We start from the raw sequence: 20,956 nt of genomic DNA, 5'->3' as shown, positions 1-20,956 counted from the left end.
AAGTGAGAAGTGTAGTAACAGGCAGAGAAATGCTCTAGTCTTATCCTGCTGTCGAGTTTCTGGAGACTAGTCTAGGTACTTTTGCTCTTCAGTTAACTTAGTTTTAAAAGCTTACTAAGACCAGATGACCCAATTAGGAAGTTTGAGGTGTGCCATGAATTACTTTTTTGAGTTCTCTGCCTTATCTGTTTTCTTTATTCATGATTCAGCATTGGTTTGTTGGTTTTTTTTAATGTTCTTCCTCTGCCCAGCCCCCCAACAATGAGGAGAATTTGATTAGTGTGTCTTCCTAATGAGTAAAATATGTGCATACACCTTAAAAATACTGAGAAGGGCATCTGTATGCTTTTAATCTAGACGTTGGTGTCCTTTGTAAGAATTTGTTTGGTTTTTGTTTATTCCATTGGATGTTTGAGATTTGAAATAGTCTCGTTCTGTAGCTCAGGTTGTCCTCACATTCTCTAGGTACTCCTCTTTCAGCTTCCTGGGGTGCTGGGATTACAGACCCAAGATTATTGCACATCACACCTGGTTTAAGGCATTTGTTTTTTAAAGCTTTTTGTCCGTTTGCTTTGTTTTGCTTCTAAAGCAAGATATTATTAGTATGTAGCTCATGCTAGCCTGGAATTGGATATGTGACCAAGGCTGGCCTTGAACTGTCTCAGCCTCCAGAAAGCTGGGATTAAAAGCATAAACCGTTGTGCCCAACTATCTGCTACTGCTTCTCCATCTCCTTCTCCTTCTCCTCCTCTCTTTTGAAACAGTTTTATCAAACTGTTTAGTAGAGTGGTAAAAAAGCATAAATAGGACCAGTGAGAGAATGGCTCAGTGGGTAAAGGTGCTTGTTGGGCAAACTTGGCAACCTGAGTTCAGTATCTGGAACACATGTAAAGGTAAAGGTAAAGAAATGACCTCACAGAGTTGTCCCCTGACATCCACACATAGGCTTTGACAAATGCACACCCTTTCCCTACTTTAATAATAGCAAGTTTTTAAATCTTGTAAATAGAAACTAGGATTTAAGAGTTTTGTTAGAGCTCAGGAAAATCTACTTTTAAGCTGGATATCCTCAATTATATACTTTACAGGATGAGCTAAATCTTTGTAGGATGAAGTAAGCTCTGAGCCTTATTTGCCAAGACTGAGAAGTCATTAGTTAACATTCATTTTAGCATTTTCATCCTTCTTTCTCCTTAGCTCTGCTGTTAGTAGTCTTATAGGTCATTACAAAATCCTGAACCAGACAACAAAACCTAAACAGCTATAATTCATGTGACTATAGGTGTATTATGATTTCTTCTAGAACATTTAACTCTTATTGGACCCAGCTTTGGTGCTAAATGGGGTAGTATAATTAGTCATAAAATGTAAACCTCGGGTTTGTCTGTCTCGGCCATCCCTTTTTTACTACACTGTTTTCCATGAACTGTGAGTGAAAACCCAGACAGAGGGGACCACTTAAGGAACTATAAATAAAGTATTGTGGTATGGCAGAACAGAATGATTCCAAGTGTTAGGAGATTGTTGGTGCGCCTGTTTCCTTCTAAACTGGGGAGAATTAGGTCAGAGTGCTCCAACAAGGTTTCCTGAGCTTTCTCGACTAATAAAGAAATTTCTCTTTAAAAAAATTGAAACATTAAAGTGTTCCGGAGGTTCTTAGATTGTCTGCATTCCTTTGCTTGCTCTGATAATGGCAGAGTTCCTTGGTAACTGGAATTGTGCCTTTTTATCTAGTGCTTAGCACAGCACCAAGAACACAATGTAGTTAAAGTCTTGATTGTATGAAGAATACAGCTTCGTTAATTCCTCCCTTGGCCCTTATGAAGTAAACTTTCCCCTAAGTATTTCTGACAGTCTCTAATGTCACCTCCAAAAATGTCTCTATGATTTGAGTGCCTTTTTGTGTGTCGTTATGTCTGAGCATTTGCTGCCATTACCGTGCTCTGCCATGCCACTGCTGGGAACATTCACACCCCCCTCTCCAAACACGGCCGGGCAGCTTTTTCCTAGTAGATCTCTGTGAAGCTGCAACACCTTGTAGATGCCACTGTAGCTGTGTAGGTGTACCTGTAAGGAGCCTCGGAGACCCTGAGGGAAGTATTTCCTTTGTTGACTGTGAGTCATCTCCTTTAGAGGTAATAAAGGAAGGAAGGAAGGAAGGAAGGAAGGAAGGAAGGAAGGAAGGAAGGAAGGAAGGAAGGAAAAAGTTCATACAAGGAGGCATTATTTGTGCTTTCCTATGTCCCATGTACAAATTTCTTAAATCTCCTAGCCAAAAATAAATAAAGTCCTTATATGGATCATGAAATTGAAAACTGTCGATAGAGGAAATTAGTCATAATAGCAAAGACAAAAGACTACTTGGGTATTTTTTTTAAACTAGATTTCAATATCCATGTACTATGCCTTTTCTCCCTTCGTTACCTACCCATGCGGTCAGTGTCTGCACCTGGTGTTTCCAGGTTCTTGGCATCTTATTTTCCAGGAATTAAAATAAACATGAAGATTTGCAGTGGAAGAAAATGTAATTGAAGAACGAAACCATCACACAAATCTGAAAGAAATACGGTCGCTCTTTACAACTGGCCAAATGAGTGAGAATACTCAAGGGCCCTGGGGCTGCTTTTATGGTTTCTAAAGTAGGAAGGAGTTTGGGTACTAGGGGATGGATCTAATTGGTTCTCTTTTTTGATTGACAATGTTGGGTTATATTAGTCTTTGCACATCAGTGTGTTTGTCCCATCCCATGATATGTTTGATTTGATTTTATTCACATCCCCAATTATTCTTAGTCGTAAGGTGGTAAATAAGATTTTCCCCAAAAGTTCACTTAGAGGTCACAGTTTACCTTATTGGAAATGTGCATCCAAAACTAATTAGGTTGGATATCAGTCCGCTTCATGTCTTCCCTTCCTGAGATGTTCTGAAAGAGGAGTTTTGCTGATTTGTCTAGGGGAGAAGAAGCTTACTTGGAATGAGTGCAAGTCCTAGTTGGCCAGCAGGTTGCTAGGTGGGCTGTTAGAAGAGGGATATGTGTGTGTGCCTAGTAGATTCTGGTTGAGGGCCTTAGGTTGTCAAGTACATTGATACAAAAGGATTGTATGTAGGCCAGGTACACCTTTGATCCCAGCACTTTTGAGGCAGAGGCAGGGAGATCTTTGAAAGTTCAAGGCCAGACCAGTTGGCCCCAATGGCTGCATAGTGAGACCCTCTTTCGAATAAAACATCACACACACATACTTGTATAGTTCAAACCAAATGGTTTGCAGAGCTATTCCTTATGTTTGACTGCTTCATTTTCATCAAAGCTCTGCAACTTCACCTTTCTATTCATCCCTTCATTTTTCTACTTTTTGGTGATGGAGATTGAACATGGTGCCCTGTGAGTGCTAAGGAAGCATCCTTCCACCGAACTCTATCTCCAGCCCAAAAGACCCTTTTTCCTTTGTTGTTTTTGTCTTGTTTGTTTTGTTTTTGTTTGTTTGCATTGGTGTTGAATCCACTGGAACTGGAGTTACAGACAGTTGTAAGCTGCCATGTGGGTGCTGGGAATTGAACCAGGTCCTCTGGAAGAACACCCAGTGTTCTTAACCGCTGAGGTCTCATGTAGCCCAGGCCGGCTTGGAACTTGTATAAAAGGATGATCCTCCGGCCTCCACTTCACAAATGCTGTGATTATAAGCATTTACTACCACATCCTATCTCTACTTTCCACTTAATCTGTCCACATTCCTTCTACCATTGTTTTCTTTGGGGATGGGAGCTTTTACTTTTCATTGTTTGTATATCTCTGTATGTTTGGCAAACACTCCACCACTGAGCTATTTATCCCTTCATTTTTTTTTTTTTTTTTTTGTAGTTTCTTTGCTCAGGTGCCCTTTCCTGTTGAGCCAACCAACACCCCCCCCCCCCCCCCCCCCGCCCTTTTGTTTGTGTGTTGTAGCCCAGGCTGTCTTTGAACTCAAAGAAATCTGCCTCCAAGAGGACTACTTGTTTATTTTGTGTTTTTGAGACAGGTTCCCTCTGTTATGTGTCCTGGAACTTGCTACATAAACCAGGCTGGCCTCAAATTCACAGAGATCCTCCTGCCTCTGCCTGTCTCACAATTGCTGGGATTAAAGGAATACATCCCCACTCCTGACTCTTTAACAAGATTTTTGGATATTTTCATTATTGTTTTTTTTTTAAAATTGTGGTATATGTGGGAAGGGAGATATGTCCTCATGAGTGTAGGTGCCCTGAGAGTCCAGGTGTTGGATCCCATGATCCCATGTAGCTGGAGTCCTCCTGCCCCACTCCCCGTGGGAGCTGGGAACTGAACTCAGATCTGCAAGAGCAGTATGTACTCTCAGCTCTGAGACATTTCTCCAGGCTCCTTTCACACTATGCTTAAGCATGTGTAATTGTTCTCTCTGCCACTAGCCTTTCTTTCCTTTCCAGGGTTACTAGAAATTCTTCACAGCTCTGTTACTCAGTTTTGAGCAGTATGTAAAATTTATCTTTACCATTGCTTGCACATGCATATTTTAAGTCACTATGAGATGAAATATTCATCTGAGTGAACTGTATGTTGCTATGTCAGACATGGTGTAGCATAATAGCAAGAAGGCTGCATCAAAGATAGGTGGTGGGCTTTTGAAATGGAGGGACTTTTTCTTGTGAGTTGTTTTTGCATTGAGATAACCTTTTAAGTACTTATTATGTGTTAGGTCCTTTATAAATGTGCATTCCTGTCAAAAACATCCCTAGGAGTAAAGGGACGCTTAAAAAGACAAAGAACAACAACAACAAAGGACCAACTGTCCAGAACTAATAATTAGCAGAGTGCATACAATATTGTCTGATGTACGATTAATAAAAACTCAGGGTCAGAAATTGGGGTTCAACCTGAAGATCTGAAAAGTAAAACAGCCAGTTACTGGCACTTACCTCGATCTCAGTCTGAAATGGCAGTTCTATCTCCTGGAATCTCAGAATGAGACTGTATCTGAAAGCTGTCTCGCCCGGTCTTGTACTCCTCTCTAGGGCTGGGATCAAAGGCATGCACCACCCAATATTTATGGCAGCTAGGGTGGCTACTGGGATCAGAGGTGCGTGGCATATGTGGCTACTGAGATTAAAGGTGTGTGTTATCATAATCTGGTCTATAAGGCTGGCCAGTGGGACTTTTTTACTTTCATATTTTCAGGCAGTCTTTAGTAAAATATAATGGAATGCCACTACAGTTGGCAATCTGCCTTAGAGCTTGTTTCCTCCTTAGGACCTTGACTTTTTGCATAGGTGGTAGAAGGTGAGTAGAGATGCCTAGCATAGACCTAACAACAGAACAAGTTGGTACCATGCCAACATAAATACCTGCATAGCTGTTGAGATAGCCAGATGCTCTGATGGCATCATAAGTGTTGTTAAATCAAAGTAGTGGTCTTTTGAGCTTCTTTAAGTATGCCACCAGAAATTCTTGCATAAAATGTGCTAAAAGGCACTTTGAGAATTTCTGGTGAGTTTCTTTCAAAAGCAAATTTCTAGGTTCTGTCCTAGACCTACTGAATCAGAATTTCTGGAATCAGTGGTCAGGAATTTATTCTTAGTAAGTATTCTGATAATTCTTTATATCATCCAAAAACAATGAACTTGCAGTGTTTCAAATCTTAATTCTCTGCCTAATATGCTAAATAGTTTGATTTATCAGGATACTAAATCTATCTCTTTCAGGGACTTATATTGGCTAAGCTGAAGAAACAAATTGTAAAAATGGAATAACACTAATTCCCAGTAACAAGAAAAAGTAAAATTGGTTTATGGGGAGGAGGAGGTACCTTTCTGTTAGAATGTCATAAACATATGGACCAGATCCTGAAGGCAAATGCTGCTTCCCCCTGTGTTGTTACCATCCAGCACAAGCCTGCAGTGCTAACTCTACCCTCTGAGTTAGGAACCACATCATTTCTCTAGGACACTCTGATCTCAGGTGTTGCTGTGCTTTTGCTCTTGTTAACTTAGTTACGTTTCTCGGAAAATACTGATTCTGTCTAGGTCAGACCTCTCTCTCTCAAACATTTTTAATAGTTAAAATGTTTTATGAAGATTTATTTAATTTTATGTATGTGAGTATTTTGCCTTCATGTCCCCACAGTTTTCTTGTCTTTCTGTCCTGTCTTAGTTCTTTAAATATTCAGGTAGATCTTATAAGTAAACCACTAGGGTCGTTTCCATCCCTTTCTACATACATGCTGCATTTATGATAAGACTTGGCTTAATCTCTACTGAGATTGACCAAATACTTTAAATTTTATTTACTCAAACAAGTCATAGCATTCACTTTAAATGCCTAAATGAACACTTAGGATACATGTTCAGAAACCTTATCAAAATTCTGCATGGTTTAGAACCCAGAATGAGAACTAAGGGATGATTTTCTTCTAACTTGGTGCTTAAATTGCATGGAATTACATGGAAATGGTTGGGAATGATAACTATAAAATAGACAACTGTTTTGTTTTTGTTTGAGAGGATTCTTTCTGTGAAGTCCTAGCTGCTCTGGAGCTTACTGTGTGATCGATATGTAGGCTGGCCTCAAACTCGGAGATCCCCAGTCTCTGCCTCCCGAGAGCTAGGATTAAAGGCGTGTGCCACCAAGCCCAGTTTCTTTTTTCCCCATGTAGTAAACTTTCTGCTTAAGTACATCATTTTTAGACAGCATGATATAAATTGTTATAACATACAATGGTAACTCCTAGTAAGGAAAAAATATTTGGTACATGTTAAAATGATAAGATACCATGCAAGATTGTTGTGATACAGGAAAGATTATACTCAAATCCTAATATAGTAAGGACAGCTGGGGTTTATAGCCAGCGGCAAACATACGTACACAAAAATAAATAAATTGAAAGCTAAGTACTTAATAGGCAGTGATAATGAATTTTGAAAGCTCAGTACTTAATAAGCAGTCATAATAAATTGTATTATTTATTTATTTGTTTGTTTTTCAGGATGGTTTTCTTTGTGTGACAATCTTGGCTGTCCTGGAACTCATTTTGTAGATCAGGCTGGCCTCGAACTCACAAAGATCCCCTGCCTCTGCCTCCTAAGTGCTGGGATTAAAACTGTGTGCCACTATACCAGCCACATAAGTATTTTTAAGGAGGACTAAACGAGGATGAAGTTTAATAGAAGACAACTTGTAGGAATCACTTCTCCCACTGTGTGTGTCCTAGATATTGAACTTTGATCATCAGGCTTGGAAAAAGAATCCGTATCCACTGAACCATCCACCACTCAAGTTTTGAAGCAAGATGATAATGTTTTGACTTTAAAATTTTCTCTTTATTATTTTACCTGTACCTCTTTCTCAATTTTGTTAGAGATACAAATTTCAAAAGCAAAGCTTTGAGTCAATTCTTGCTTTAAAAAAAAATCTAGAGCCAGGACTGGCACATCACATCTCTAATCCCGGAAGATTTCCACAAATTCACCCTGTGCTACAGAGCAAGAACTTGTTTCAACAAAACAACAAAAAGGCAATTTAAAATCTCCTTTTCTCCCCTTCTTCCACCCTCCACTTCTACCCCTCTCTCCCTCCCTCTTTCACACATACCACATGAAAAATTAAAATGACAAAGCTAAATCTATGACACACTAAATACTCTGGAATTTTACTCTCTCTTGATACATATTATAGTCAATTGCCTAGATTTTAGTTTCCTCTCCACCCCTCAGTGTAGAAGAAGCGGCGGGCAGGCCTGCTTTTCATCCCGCCTGGCTAGCTTGTGCCTCGGAATAACAACACACAAATTGTATTCATTTAAACACTGCTTGGCCCATTAGTTCCAGCCTCTTATTGGCTAACTCTCACATCTTGATTAAGCCATTTCTAATAATGTGTGTAGCACCACGAAGTGGTGGCTTACCGGGAAAGACTCTAATCTGCATTCATCTCGGAGAGGAGAGCCATGGCGACTGCCTGAGGCGTCTGCCTGACTCTGCTTTCTTTCTCCCACAATTCTGTTCTGTCTACTCCACCTACCTAATTTTCTGTCCTATTAAAGGGCCAAGGCAGTTTTCTTTATTAACCAATGAAAGTAACACATAGACAGATGACCCTCCTCCATCACCTCAGGCTAGGCATACTCTGGGTCATGGTGTCTTTCCTGCTTACCTTAATAAAGATCAAAAGAGAAGCTTGAATGAAAGTTGTGCGAACAGTAGAGTAGTACTCATTGCTTTACAGTTAGCATAAGGCACGCACCAGGTCTTAGTTTGGGTTGTACAACAGTGAACTGATGCAACAGGTTCTTAAGCTTTGTGCTAAAGGTTTGTGGGTTTGTTTTGTTTGGTTGTTTTGTTTGTTTGTTTGGTTGGTTGGTTGGTTGGGTTGGTTGGTTGGTTGGTTGGTTGGTTGGTTTTTATAGACCCGGTTTCTCTGTGTAACAGCCCTACCTGTCCTGGAACTAGCTCTGTAGATCAAGCTGGCCTCAAACTCACAGAGATCTGCCTACCTCTGTCTCCCAAGTGCTGGGATTTAAGGTGTGCGCGACCACTGCCCAACAAGGTTTGGGACAATCTAGTTCTCTATTTGCTTTTACAAAGCTTGAATGATACCAAAAGAATATCTTGTGTAAAAATTTCATGAAATATAAATTTTAGCATGCAAAGGTTTCTTGGTTACCATCATATTTGCTTATTTTATGGGACAGAAAACATGTGACTTGCCTCTGCCCTCTGCATTAGCTATTTGCTGATCCCTGCTCTGTGCTCTGCAAATTCTTTTGGAGGAACTGGGCAATAAACAGTTAAATGTTTAGTGATGACAATTTCCTTGAAGGAAAAACACAGGTAAAGCCTAGAAAGGAGATGTCATTTTGCTACTGTTGTGAATCGTAATGTAAATATCTGATATGCAGGTGGTCTTAGGCAACCCCTGTGAAAGGACCAGTAGACCTCCAGGTTGAGAACCACTGCTCTAGTAGCTTATTCTTGACAAAAAGTAGCAAAAACTTCAGTCGTTCTAAAGCAGACAGATCCAGAAGCTAAGTGGTAGGAAATAGAGTTGAGATGGAGGGGCCTGGTGGGCTAAAGATCTGACTTTAGTATTTAATTTAAACTGGGATATAAATTCTTACTACTTTGACCTGGTTTTAGGCCTTGTGTTCAACGAGTGAAAAATCAGCTTAGCACTCGAAAGGCTGTCATGTTCTTGATGGTCTCAAATGCAGGGAGGTTGCTTTTTTCTAGCACTTGAACCAGAATGTAATACTGCTGCTTGGTGTTCTTCCCTCACTGTTACATACTTGAGCTACTCTCTTTAGAGAATAGGTGAGAACTTTTGGTTTACTTTTCTTTTTCAACTTACTCTCATTTGAGCCTAAACTGTCAAGCATGCAACACTCTATAGATAGGAAAGGAATATCTATAGAAGGTCAAGGAGTGACTATTAAGAGCCTTCCTTGCTGCCGCCAGCATTTTCACAACGCCTCAATTCGTTCTTTTACCATCCTCGAATTTTTTATTTTAGATTTGTTTTTATTTTATGGTCTTTGTTTTTGTTTTGTTTGTTTTTCAAGATACAGTTTCTTTACATAGCCCTTTCTGTCCTGAAACTAGGTCTGTAGACCAGGCTGGCCTTGAATGAGTGCTGGGATTAAAGGGCTGTGCTGCCACTGCTGGCTGGAAGATGTAATTTAAGTGCTGTGTGAATCAGCATATACTTAGGCTTAGAATATAAGTACTTTTCCTGAGGGGAGTTTCACGTTTTTGTGGTGTCATGAGAAACACACTGACAAAATTTGACCATGACCACTCAGCTCTTATGCCACAGATAAACATGGTGCTGCACAGCTTTAATCCCAGCATTCGGGAAGCAAAGGCAGCTGGATCTCTGATTTTGAAACCAGTCTGATCTAGTCCCAGGAACATCAGGACTACATAGAGAAACTCTCAAAAAACAAACAAATGAAAGAAAGAAAACATTTCATTGTTCAAAGAGATATACAAATTTCTTAACTTACGATACCAACAGCCAACTGTTGTTTTATATGCTAAGGAAGATATACATTAGAAAATCATATTTCAACATTTAGTCTTATGGGGTTTCTTACACAGTAACTCTGGCTGGCTTGAATATCTCTCAGTGTCACCCAGACTGTCTCAGCTCCCAAATGCTGGTTATAGGACACTCATGAGTGAGCCGCTACATTTAGATTTTGTTTTGTCTTTTTTTTTTTTTAAGTTTTCCTGTTGATGCTATAATTTTAAACATTTTACTTACTTGTTCAGGGTGGATTTGCATGAATGTGTACTTGCACATGTAGAAGTTAGCAGACAGTTTGAGAGATTCAGTTCTCAGCTTCCACTGTGTAGATTCTGAATGCATCAAGCACAGATTGGCATCAAGTGCTTCTACTCACTGAACCATCTTGCCGGCTCCCATTTATGCTTAAGTAGTGTACCAGTGTCCAGCTCATTTTCAAAAGGTTCGTGAGACAGGTTTTTCTGCTTAAGAATGGCTTGGAGGCCTGTGAGATGACCCAGTGGATCATCTTGTATTTGTATACAGGCCTGAGAACTTGAGTTCTTCCCTGGATGCCACAAGGTGGAGGAAAGAACCAACTCTGAAGAGTTGTCTTCTGACCTCCCTCCACATACCTACCATGACAGATGCATACCTGTGTATATACACACAGAAAATGGCTGGACTTTGATGTGACCATAAAGAACTTAAAATTGTATGAAGTGTGCTAATCTGGAAATAGGAACTGCCTTATCTATTAGATAATTATCTTTGCTCTACCTCTGTGATTTTAACATTTTCCCATGTGGCACATTAAGCATCGGGGAGCAGCCGGGCAGTGGTGGCATATGCCTTTAATCCAGCACTCTGGAGGCAGAGGCAGGTGGATCTCTGTGAGTTCAAGGCCAGCCTGGTCTAAAAAGCTAGTTCCAGGAGAGTCAGAGAGAGCTGATTTTATAACTATTAGATATCTATATGAAGATATTGTCATGGCAAATAGAAGCACATCTAAAGGAACTCCAGGAATAAGGAGGAAAGGACCCAGACAGTCTTAAAACATACCAGCTGAGCTTTCTTCCATTTAGGGTACGCTATACCAAAACCAGTGTTTATTCTCAGAATATAGCATTGAGAATGAACACTGAGCTAGTCACAGTGTCTAACACCTGCAGTCCCAGAACTGACTGAAGCAGGAGTTCAAAGCCAGCCTGAGCCACATACTGAGTTTGAGGTCAGACTGGGCTGAGGTCCCATCTCAACCCCTTCCAAACATCCAAAAAAAAAAGAGAGGCCTGCAGCTCTAAAGGTAATCTTTAGGCTTACTCAGAAGATAAGGTGTTCATGCTAGGTGACTCATACCTGTAATTTTATCCCAGCACTTGGTGGGTAGGGGGCAGATGGATTTCTGTGAGTGAGACCAGCCTGGACTACAGAGTGAGTTCTAGGACAGCCAGTGCTGTACCGAGAGAAATCCTGCTCTCCCTACCCCCAGAAAAGGTAAAGTGTTTGCACCCTGATCAGAAGCAGCAAGCCTAGCCTTGCCCTTCAAAGAACTAGAGACAGGCTCTAGGTAAAATGAACAGGAAAGCTAAAGGAGCATCAAACAAGAATGACTAATGCCCTCATGGGGATAATTGTATACATAAAGGGAAATTACTAAAAATCAGAACAGTGGAAACTTGGGAGAATTAAAATAATTATCTGAATAGCAAACTGGGCATAGCTGAAGAGCATGTTAGTGGACTGAAAAATGGAACTGCCCAGAGCATAAGATGAAAGTTGAGTATAGAAGAAGAAATGAGATGCAGAATAGATCCTAACATTCTAGCATTTCTAGTAACTGATCACGATGGGGAGGATAGCCTTAGATAGAGGACAGAAGAGGAAGGCCACAATGAGTAATAGAAGTTTCTCCATAATAATGCTTTATGCCTGTCATATAGAGCTGAGTAGTAAAAGTGATAGAAGTCAGCTTTGTCTAGATTTCAAAATTGGTGACAGTGCTAATTTTCTTTAATATGTAGGTTACCTTAGAATTCTAGCCAGTTATCAGGTTAAGGAAACTTTCTGTGTTGCTTCCAAAACGAGTAATTGGTTGGATTCTAAGATATTATGTTTTGTTTTGTTTTGTTTTGTTTTTCAATAAGATTTGGGATGATCATATGACTTCCCTCCTCTTAATTTGTAAATCACGTCCTTAGTGCTAAGTCTTGCATTTAGATAATTGCAATTTGATATTGGTGTTTACTTTGTTTGGAATATTTAATTTTGCTTAAAATGTTTCTGAGAGATTATAGCTTGATTTATTTGTGATTGTTTTATATTTTGACCAAAGCTGATTATTAGTGTTTAAACAAAAATTCAAAGGGCTAGAGATATAGCTCAGTGGTTAAGAGTATTTACTGTTCTTGCAGAAGACCCACTTAGGGATTCATTTTTCAGCACCCATAAGGCTATTCACAACCCCTTGTCAGATCTGTTGCCTTCTTCTGGACTCCTCAGCCTCCTGCACACATGTGGTTCCCATAATCCTCCCTCCCTCCCCCCCCCCCTCTCTCTCTCTCACACACACACACATACACACACATTTAAAAATTTTTAAAAATTCAAAATTACTTAGTACATATATTAAAAAGTATATCTATATTGATAGAAACAGCTTTAGGATGTTTTGCAGAAAGAAAATTTAAAGGCTTCTAAACAGTAAAGCTTTAAATTTTTTATTTCAAGAGATATTGTAGTCAGGGAAAGTAGCTCAGTTGGTAGAGTATTTGCTTAGTGTGCATAAAGCCCTGAATTATATCTTAACATCACATAGAACTGGCTGTGCACACCTATAATCCTTGTAGAGGGAAGGGTAGTCAATGCCACTATGCAGCAAGTTTGAGCCAGCCTGAGCTACAAGATATATTGTTGCAAAAAGCAATTGGAGAACAGCTGGAGAGATGGTCCAGCAGGGAAGTCTTTGCTGCTCTTGCAGATGGTCAGAGATGCATTGCTGGTAATGGATGACTTACAGTTGTCTGTAACTCCAGCTCCAATGATGCCCTCTTCTGGCCTCTGGGTACCACCAGAACATATAGGCACATATACAGACACATGCACATATTAATAAAAATAAAAAAATCTTTAAAGAAACAATGGTGCTAGAAAGATTAGGTTAGGAACACCGGCTGCTCTTCCAGAGGACTGGGATTTCATTCCAAGCACCCACATGCCAGCTCACAGCTGTCTGTAACTCCAGTTCTAGGGGATATGACTTCCTATTCTGGCCTCTATGGGCACTGCATGTGTGTGAATTTTTTTTTAAATAACACAAAATTTTTATGATTTGTTAATAGCATTTACATGTTTTGGTTTTGTTTTTTTAAAAAAATTGTTTGTCTCGTTGGGCTTTTGTGGGGGATATTGGGAAGAGGTAAATACATACAGTCTTACTATATTGCCCGGCTGGCCTTCAACTCAAGATCCTCCAAGTTGTGTCTCTTAAGTGCTAGGATTAGACAGTGCCCAGCTATACCCAGCTGTTTGTTTCTCTTCACAATAAACTTACAATAAATTTTATTTTCTTTAGGTACGCATAGCCGCTAAATTTATCACTCATGCACCCCCTGGGGAGTTTAATGAAGTATTCAATGGTAAGTAAAGATTAATATTGAGCTGTTCTAAGCCTTCCTTAATTATTGTCATTATTAGCTTTCCCCCTTTTCTTTCTTTTTAAATTTTTATTCCATTTATTTATTTTGGTGGTGGGAGACAAACTGTGAGAGTCAGTCTCTTCTTCTACCACGTGGGTCCTGAGAACTGAACTCACGTCCTCAGCCTAGAAGCAAAGTCCTTTATTTGCCGAGGCATCTCACCAGCTCTTCCTTCTTTTAAATTTTGGTCTTTTGTGGCCCAGACTGGCCTTGAACTCTTGAGTGCTAGAACATGGGTGTACACCAACATGGCTAGCTGTGAGTGCTTGTTGTCTCCTGATTCTTGATGACCTGTTACAGCTTTGCTAGAAATCAGCATTTAGAAACATTGAAATAATTTGTTCAAGGCCACTCAGCAACTAAATATAAAAGTTAGGATTTAGCTCTAGCTTTGAATCAGATACTTAATTTTGCCTCCTCCATTAATTAGGATGTCACTCCCAAGTAAACAAAGACTTAAGGAAACTGGCTGTCTTCATGGCTCGCACCTGCAATCCCAGCACTAAGGATGCTGAAGGATTGCTGCAAGTTCCAGTAAAACCTGGACTAAAAACTGTCTCAAAACTAAAAAATAAGTGAATAGAATTTTAAAATAGCTTCATGTTTTTAAAAAATGACAGTAAATTGACTTTTTAAATTTTTACTTTTTGATTCCTCCTATGCCTTTAGTTTTATCATGATAAGTGAAAGCTTCAATTCTCACTGCCTTTCCTCACGAAGTCCCCTAATAAAGGGATTTCTCAGTACTATTGTGCCTGTACGGATTCTGTCTGAAGTTTATTAACATTTCAGATTCATCCAGGCAGTGGTGGCACACTTTAATTCCAACACTTTGGAACAAAATCAGGCAGAGCTCTGAGTTCACAGCCAGCCTGATCTACAGAGCAAGATCTACTATATTCAGGGCTACAGAGATAAACACTGTTTCAAAAACAAAAAAAGAAAGAAAGAAAAAAGAAAAAGATTCAGATTCAGCCAGAAATGGTGACCCCTGCTTGTAATTCCAGTACCCAAGAGGCTAAAGCAAGAGAATTACTTTCGTTTCAGGCTAGCTTAAGGTACAGAATGAGCTTTTGTTTCCAAAACAAAACCAGAAAAATTACTAAATAAATTTATAGATCCACCTTTATCATCTCATCCAGATTTTCATCTATTAGACATTAGGTGGATGTGGTGGTGCACACCTATAATTCCAGCACTTAAGATACTGACAGAGGATGATTACAAATTCAGGGAAACCCAAACTACAGCGTGAGACCAAACTCAAAACATAAAAAGAGGTCTTGGTTTCCCATAGTTCTTTGCTAGGTATGGTTGTGTACACCTGTAATCCTAGCACTTGGGAGAAGGAGGCAGGAGGATCAAGAGTTCAGACTCGTGCTCACTGCGGCAGCACATATACTAAAATTGGAACGATACAGAGAAGATTAGCATGGCCCCTGCGCAAAGATGACAAAAAAAAGTTCAGACTCAACCTTAGGCATAATTCCATAGGAACCTATGGACATTAGTGTCCATTACTCATTAGGATGTTTAGAATTTCCATACATGGGGTATACATAAAGATTCATCTTGCAAGCCCTGAATTTTAAAAATATATTCTAGAAATGGACCAAAATTTCTTGAGTTCGTTCTGTACTCAATGTATTCCAATGCTTTCTTCCTCAGATGTCCGACTACTACTTAATAATGACAATCTCCTCAGGGAAGGGGCAGCACAGTAAGTACCTCTTAAGCCCACGGTTGGGAGTGCAGCTCTGACAGAGAGCTTGACTAGCCTGTGTGTGTGAGGTCCTCAGTACAGGTCAGCACTGCAAACCAACAATCTCGTTCATCCACTTACGAATTCTGCCACTGGATAATCTGTGGTGACAGTAAACTAGTCCTTTGCAAACCTAGTTTGAGACACTTCAAACTAAAGCAGTTAATCTTTGTGTTAGTGAGTCCTAAATGAAGTTCACTATTTTTTTATTTGTTTGTTTGTTTAGACTAACAGTTTTATTAGTTCATAGTCTATGGCCTTACTGATTTTGGCCCAGGGTTAGATAGACCATCATGGTGTCGCAAACATGTGACAGAGATTTCTTACTTAATGGCAGACAGAAAGCACAAGTACAACCCTGAGGACATCCTCCCATCTTTTTCAGCTAGGGCCTACTTCCTTATGTTTCTGGAACCTCCTAAAATTATTGCTGACTGGGGACTAGACCTTCCAAACCAAGCCAAGACAGTCTCTTTCACTATAGAAAACTGTTCTAAGAGCTGTTACCTAGGAAACAGTTGAGAACCGTTTGTGGTGATGCTTCATAGCCAAACCATGTCTTGTTTACTTTTCTTTCTCTCTCTCTCTCAAATTGGTAGAGGAAACATGTTCCCCCTAAAACTTTTGTTTTCTTAAAACTTAATGTATGAAATTGCTAATTTTTGGTTTTGCCTAGATTTTTCTCATTAAAGCAAAATTTTCCTAGTTCACACAGTTTTTGTTTTGTTTTGTGTTTTTAGTTTTGGGAGGCAAGGTTTCATTATGTAGCTGAGGCTGATCTGAACTTGCTATGTAGACCAGGCCAGCCTAATACTTGGCCTCAAAGCAATCCTGCCTCTGCTCCTCTGTCTCTTTGCCCCTCTGGCTCTCTACCCTTCTGCCCCTGCCTCTCTGGCTCTCTGACTCTATGCCCCTCTGCCTCTGCAATGCTGAGATTGCAGGTGTGTGCTACCATGACTAGACATAATGTGGAATCTTTTTAAACTGCTACTTATAGAAAAGTTAGCCTGTTAATAAGTATTGATAAAGCTTCACAAATAATAACTAATTACAGGATAAAGTCATTATTATTCTCCCTGGTCTCTGAATCCCAATTGCTGACAGGTGAACTAATCTTACTAAAATACCAGTTCCAGCCAGGTTGAATGGTGCATGTCTGTAATCCCCACACTTAGAAGGCAGAGGCAAGAGAGTTAGGAACTCAAGACCAACCTCAGCTACACAGCAAGTTCTAGACAAGCAAGTGAGATGTCATGCACAAAAAAATAGTATTTTCAGTCTTCTTTTTCTTCAAAAACATAGTGATAGGGCTTGTTTGTTTTGCTTGTTGATTCTTCTTTTAGAGCCATATACAAACAATGACTTTTAAGGGCCCATGTTATCTGGCTTTATTGGTACTCTGCTCTGTTCTTCCCAAAATTCCCTTTCAGTTACTGTCTACACAACTGGCCCAAAGTCTCTTTGTAAAGAGGAAACCTGAATTGAATATTGCTGGAAAAAGGTGGGCTGGAGAGGGTGGGAGGCGTACAAGAACATGTTGATGCAAAGCATACAACTATCACAAAGTTATTTGGGTATGCTATATAATCTGTTTGAATTTGTTACCTAGTAAACAATCGTTTGCCCTGTCCATGATACTTTTGGGACTAGATTCTTTTGATCTAGGATTTCAAGACCATCGCTGTAATTCTCTTCATGGCTAGATATAATTTACTTAGGAAACTAAGGTCCACATTGAAGAAACTCTGTATAACTCTCAACATATTACTTCTGATACGAGGGTAGAATATCACTCAGAAGTGCTTGAAGGCATACTATGCTAGTGCAAGCAATCTCAGAATTTCGTAGGTGAGAACAGGAGGATTGACATGTGTTCAAGGCTAGCCTGGGCTACAGATTAAAACTCTTTAACTCAGTGGTTCTCAACCTTCCTAATGCTGTGACCTTTTAATACAGTTCCTCACATTGTGGTGACCCCCAACCATAAAATTATTTTCATTGCTCCTTCATAACTTTAATTTTGCTGCTATTATGAAACATAATGTATCTGATATGCAGATAGTCTTAGGTGACCCTTGTGCAAAGATGATCCTCCTCCCACCCCTCCCATAGGTCGAGGAACGGTGCTCTAACTCAAAACAAACACAGTAGTTGTCCTTATTTCTAATTAGTACTGGTTATGTCCATACATAGTTCAGATGTGTCTGCTGGTTTAATTATACTGACAGACACTAAAGCTCTGTGTGTGTGTTCAAATTCTTAGAGATTTCAGGTTTCTGGAGAACCTACTTGTTAAAGGAGAATTTTCCTGTGCCCAAATAATTTGATTTTTTTTCTTATGGGTAAGAAAAGTTCACCTTATTTCTGGATTAAAATGCTTTAGTCTTTTGGTCAGACTCTTTCTGTTGTCTAGTACATGGTGTTTCAGTTATCCTCTCCATCATTATTGCTTCCTTTATAAACTGAAGGAGACTTATTATAGCTGGGTATAAAATATACATAGATAATGCATTAGATTGGCCTAGGATTTACCTTCTTTCCTATTATTTTGGTGCCAATGCTTCTAACCATAGAACCATTCCCTGATAGTGCCCAGCTTTTCTGGTATAAGTAGGATATTATAGGTCACATTGAAGAGGGGTTTCATTTTGAGTGAGATGACATTGTTAAGAGTATTAAGCAGAGAATGACATGGTAAGACTTAAGGTTTACAGTGATCACCAGCTATGTATTCTGATAACTGTGTAAAGGGTAGAGGCTGAATGAAGCAAGACAGTAGTTGAAAGATAGATGTAATTTAGAGCAGAAACAGTAGACATGAGGGAGTCAGACTTTGATCATAGTTACCATAGAACTGGTGGGTTGAATGTCAAATGTCAGAGAAAGAAAAGCTAAGGATAATTCCAAAGTTTTTGGATTAAGAAACTGGTAAACAGGAGATACTATTTACTTTTCAATTCTTTTTTTTTTAATAGTGCATTTGCTCAGTATAACATGGATCAGTTCACACCTGTGAAGATAGAAGGCTATGATGACCAGGTAATAATAACTGTTCCTTAAGATGGTTAAACAATCTGATAGTCAGTGGTTGGCAAGTGATAGAGATGTAGAAAGATGGTAAGCTGGGTGCCAAATATAGTTATGTCTTAGGTTTTAAAGTGGTCTCTATATTAAGAGATTCTTTCTCTTTCTGGTACTACTAGGTAGTTTTTTAATAGAGAAAAGAATGCCATTGACTTGATATGTAACTCAGATATAAGCTGTGCATATACAACCCCTGGGTTCCAGAGAGCTACCAAGAAAGAATATCTAGCAAAAATACCAGGAGACATTAAATTTGTACTAGTTTAAGTTATTTGAGGAATTTGCTAGTTAGGAGATAGGTATGACAAAAAGATTTCATTTAACACATTTATGAACTATGTAGCTCTATTTCTTAAGTGCTTACAATAATACAGTGGCCCTGAGAAGTTTCATAAATATGTGAAAATGAATATGTTAAAGTTGGTATTATAGCTAGGAATAGATAAACACATGGAAAATACATTAGATAGAAATAAAAAATAAAGTATTGTTGGAAGGAGGAGAAGTTTGTCTAGAAATGTGTTTTATGAGAATAAAAATGATACTTGGTTTAAAAGTCAATGTGGAAAAGAAAAGAAGTGAAAAGTTATCTTTCCTAGGATATTTATTATTATTTCTTTTTGCAAAACATGACAAGAATTGTCTTTTTTTTATAGAGTTACTCATATTTGTAATTCTTCTCTGGAAGGTCTTAATTACAGAGCACGGCGACCTTGGTAACAGCAGATTTTTAGATCCAAGACACAAAATTTCCTTTAAGTTTGATCATTTACGGAAAGAAGCGAGTGACCCCCAGCCAGAAGATGTGGACGGAGGGTTGAAGTCCTGGAGAGAATCCTGTGACAGTGCTTTAAGAGCCTATGTGAAAGAGCATTATTCCAACGGCTTCTCTACTGTTAAGTATCTGCCTGGTCCTTCCCGGCTTTTTTTTTCTTATATTTACCTTATCCTTTTGAAGCTTTGGCCACCAGACATCACTTCTTTTCTTTTGGTTATGGTTATTTCCCTAAATCATTTCTAAAGGAATATAAGTATATGAAAAGTTCTTTTAAAAAGATTTCCTTTTATTATTTCTAATTATATATGTAAGTGAGAGTAGAGGTTGTATGTGAGTACAAGTGCCCTTGGAAGCCAGAGGTATTTTTTTTTAATTATTTATTTATTATGTATACAATATTCTGTCTGTGTGTATGCCTGCAGGCCAGAAGAGGGCACCAGACCTCATTACAGATGGTTGTGAGCCACCATGTGGTCGCTGGGAATTGAACTCAGGACCTCTGGAAGAGCAGTCAGTGCTCTTAACCGCTGAGCCATCTCTCCAGCCCAAGCCAGAAGTATTGGCTCCCTGTAGTTACAAGTGTTTGTGAGCCACCTGATATGGATACTGGAGACTGAACCTGGGTCCTCTACTAAAGTAGTACATGCTCTCATGAACCATTTCTCCAGCTGTAGATAAAAAAATTTTAAAAACCTCAGTACACAATAATATAAGATGTCTGTATATTATAGTTGGTTGCATCATGCTTAGTTTTAATGTGTTTTACTTTTTTTTTTTTTTTTTTTTTGGTAAGCTGAACCTAGGGACTGGTACATGCTAGGCAAGCATTCTGCCACTTATCTGTATCGTTTTGAATCAGTGTCTCACTAAGTTGAAACTTATTCTATAATCCAAGCTGACCTTGAATCTTGTCTTTTTCTGTCTTAGTTGCCCAGGTTGGGAATCCAGGCTTACATCAGGCCTGCCTGCGTTTTTAGCTTTCTAGCTGACAAATTGTATCTGTTTATAACATGTAAAATGTGATGTGTTGAAATAATACGCTGTAATATGACAAGTTAAGTGTAGAAACTGGGACTATGTTAGCTTTCCTACTTTTCCTCTTGTTTTTGTTTTAAATAGGACCTCACTCTACAGCCTAATCTGGCCTTGAATTTGAGGTGATCCTCCTGCCTCAGATTCTTGTGTACTGGTATTACAAGCTTAAACCACCACACCTGGCTAGGGCTAGAGGGGGGGAGGAGAGAGAGAGAGAGAGAGGGAGGGAGGGGGGAGGGGGGCAGAGAGAGAGAGAGAGAGAGAGAATACACATAGTTACTAGTTAGATTTGATGAGTTTGCCTGGTAGTAGTGGTACACGCCTTTAATCCCAGCACTCAGGAGGCAGTGGCAGCCAAATCTTTTTTAAGTTCAAGGCTAGCCTAGTCTACAGAGTGAGTTCCAGGAACAAAACAATGAGTTTAATAGGAATATAGTTAAGAGCACTTTGAAGCCTGGCTGATTTAAATCCTAACCAAGCTATTTAGCTAGTTGTGACCCTAAATTAACTAACATCTCTGTGCCTCAGTTTCCTTATTTATATAATAAAACATAATGTTGTGAGGATTCAGTAAGTTAATGGAAGATGTT

The 20,956-nt window shown here is 39.2% G+C and overlaps 1 protein-coding gene and 1 non-coding gene across 2 annotated transcripts in view; both read left to right on the top strand.

Annotated features, from left to right (window-relative positions):
• Capza1 (capping actin protein of muscle Z-line subunit alpha 1) overlaps positions 1-20,956 on the top strand; it is a 40,936-nt gene that overhangs the window by 3,984 nt on the left and 15,996 nt on the right. The window contains exons 2-5 of the mRNA XM_038310889.1: positions 13,584-13,647; positions 15,376-15,427; positions 18,445-18,508; positions 19,242-19,448. Coding sequence (XP_038166817.1) covers positions 13,584-13,647; positions 15,376-15,427; positions 18,445-18,508; positions 19,242-19,448 — 387 coding nt within the window. The remainder of the gene's footprint in view (positions 1-13,583; positions 13,648-15,375; positions 15,428-18,444; positions 18,509-19,241; positions 19,449-20,956) is intronic.
• On the top strand, positions 15,085-15,192 carry LOC119801553. The gene has a single exon (XR_005283236.1). It is a non-coding gene; the product is annotated as a U6 spliceosomal RNA (small nuclear RNA).

Source organism: Arvicola amphibius, chromosome 14 (assembly GCF_903992535.2).
Source record: "Arvicola amphibius chromosome 14, mArvAmp1.2, whole genome shotgun sequence".
Classification (NCBI taxonomy): domain Eukaryota; kingdom Metazoa; phylum Chordata; class Mammalia; order Rodentia; family Cricetidae; genus Arvicola; species Arvicola amphibius.
Note: the sequence above shows the minus strand (reverse complement) of the source record. Positions and strands in the feature narration are given on the sequence as shown.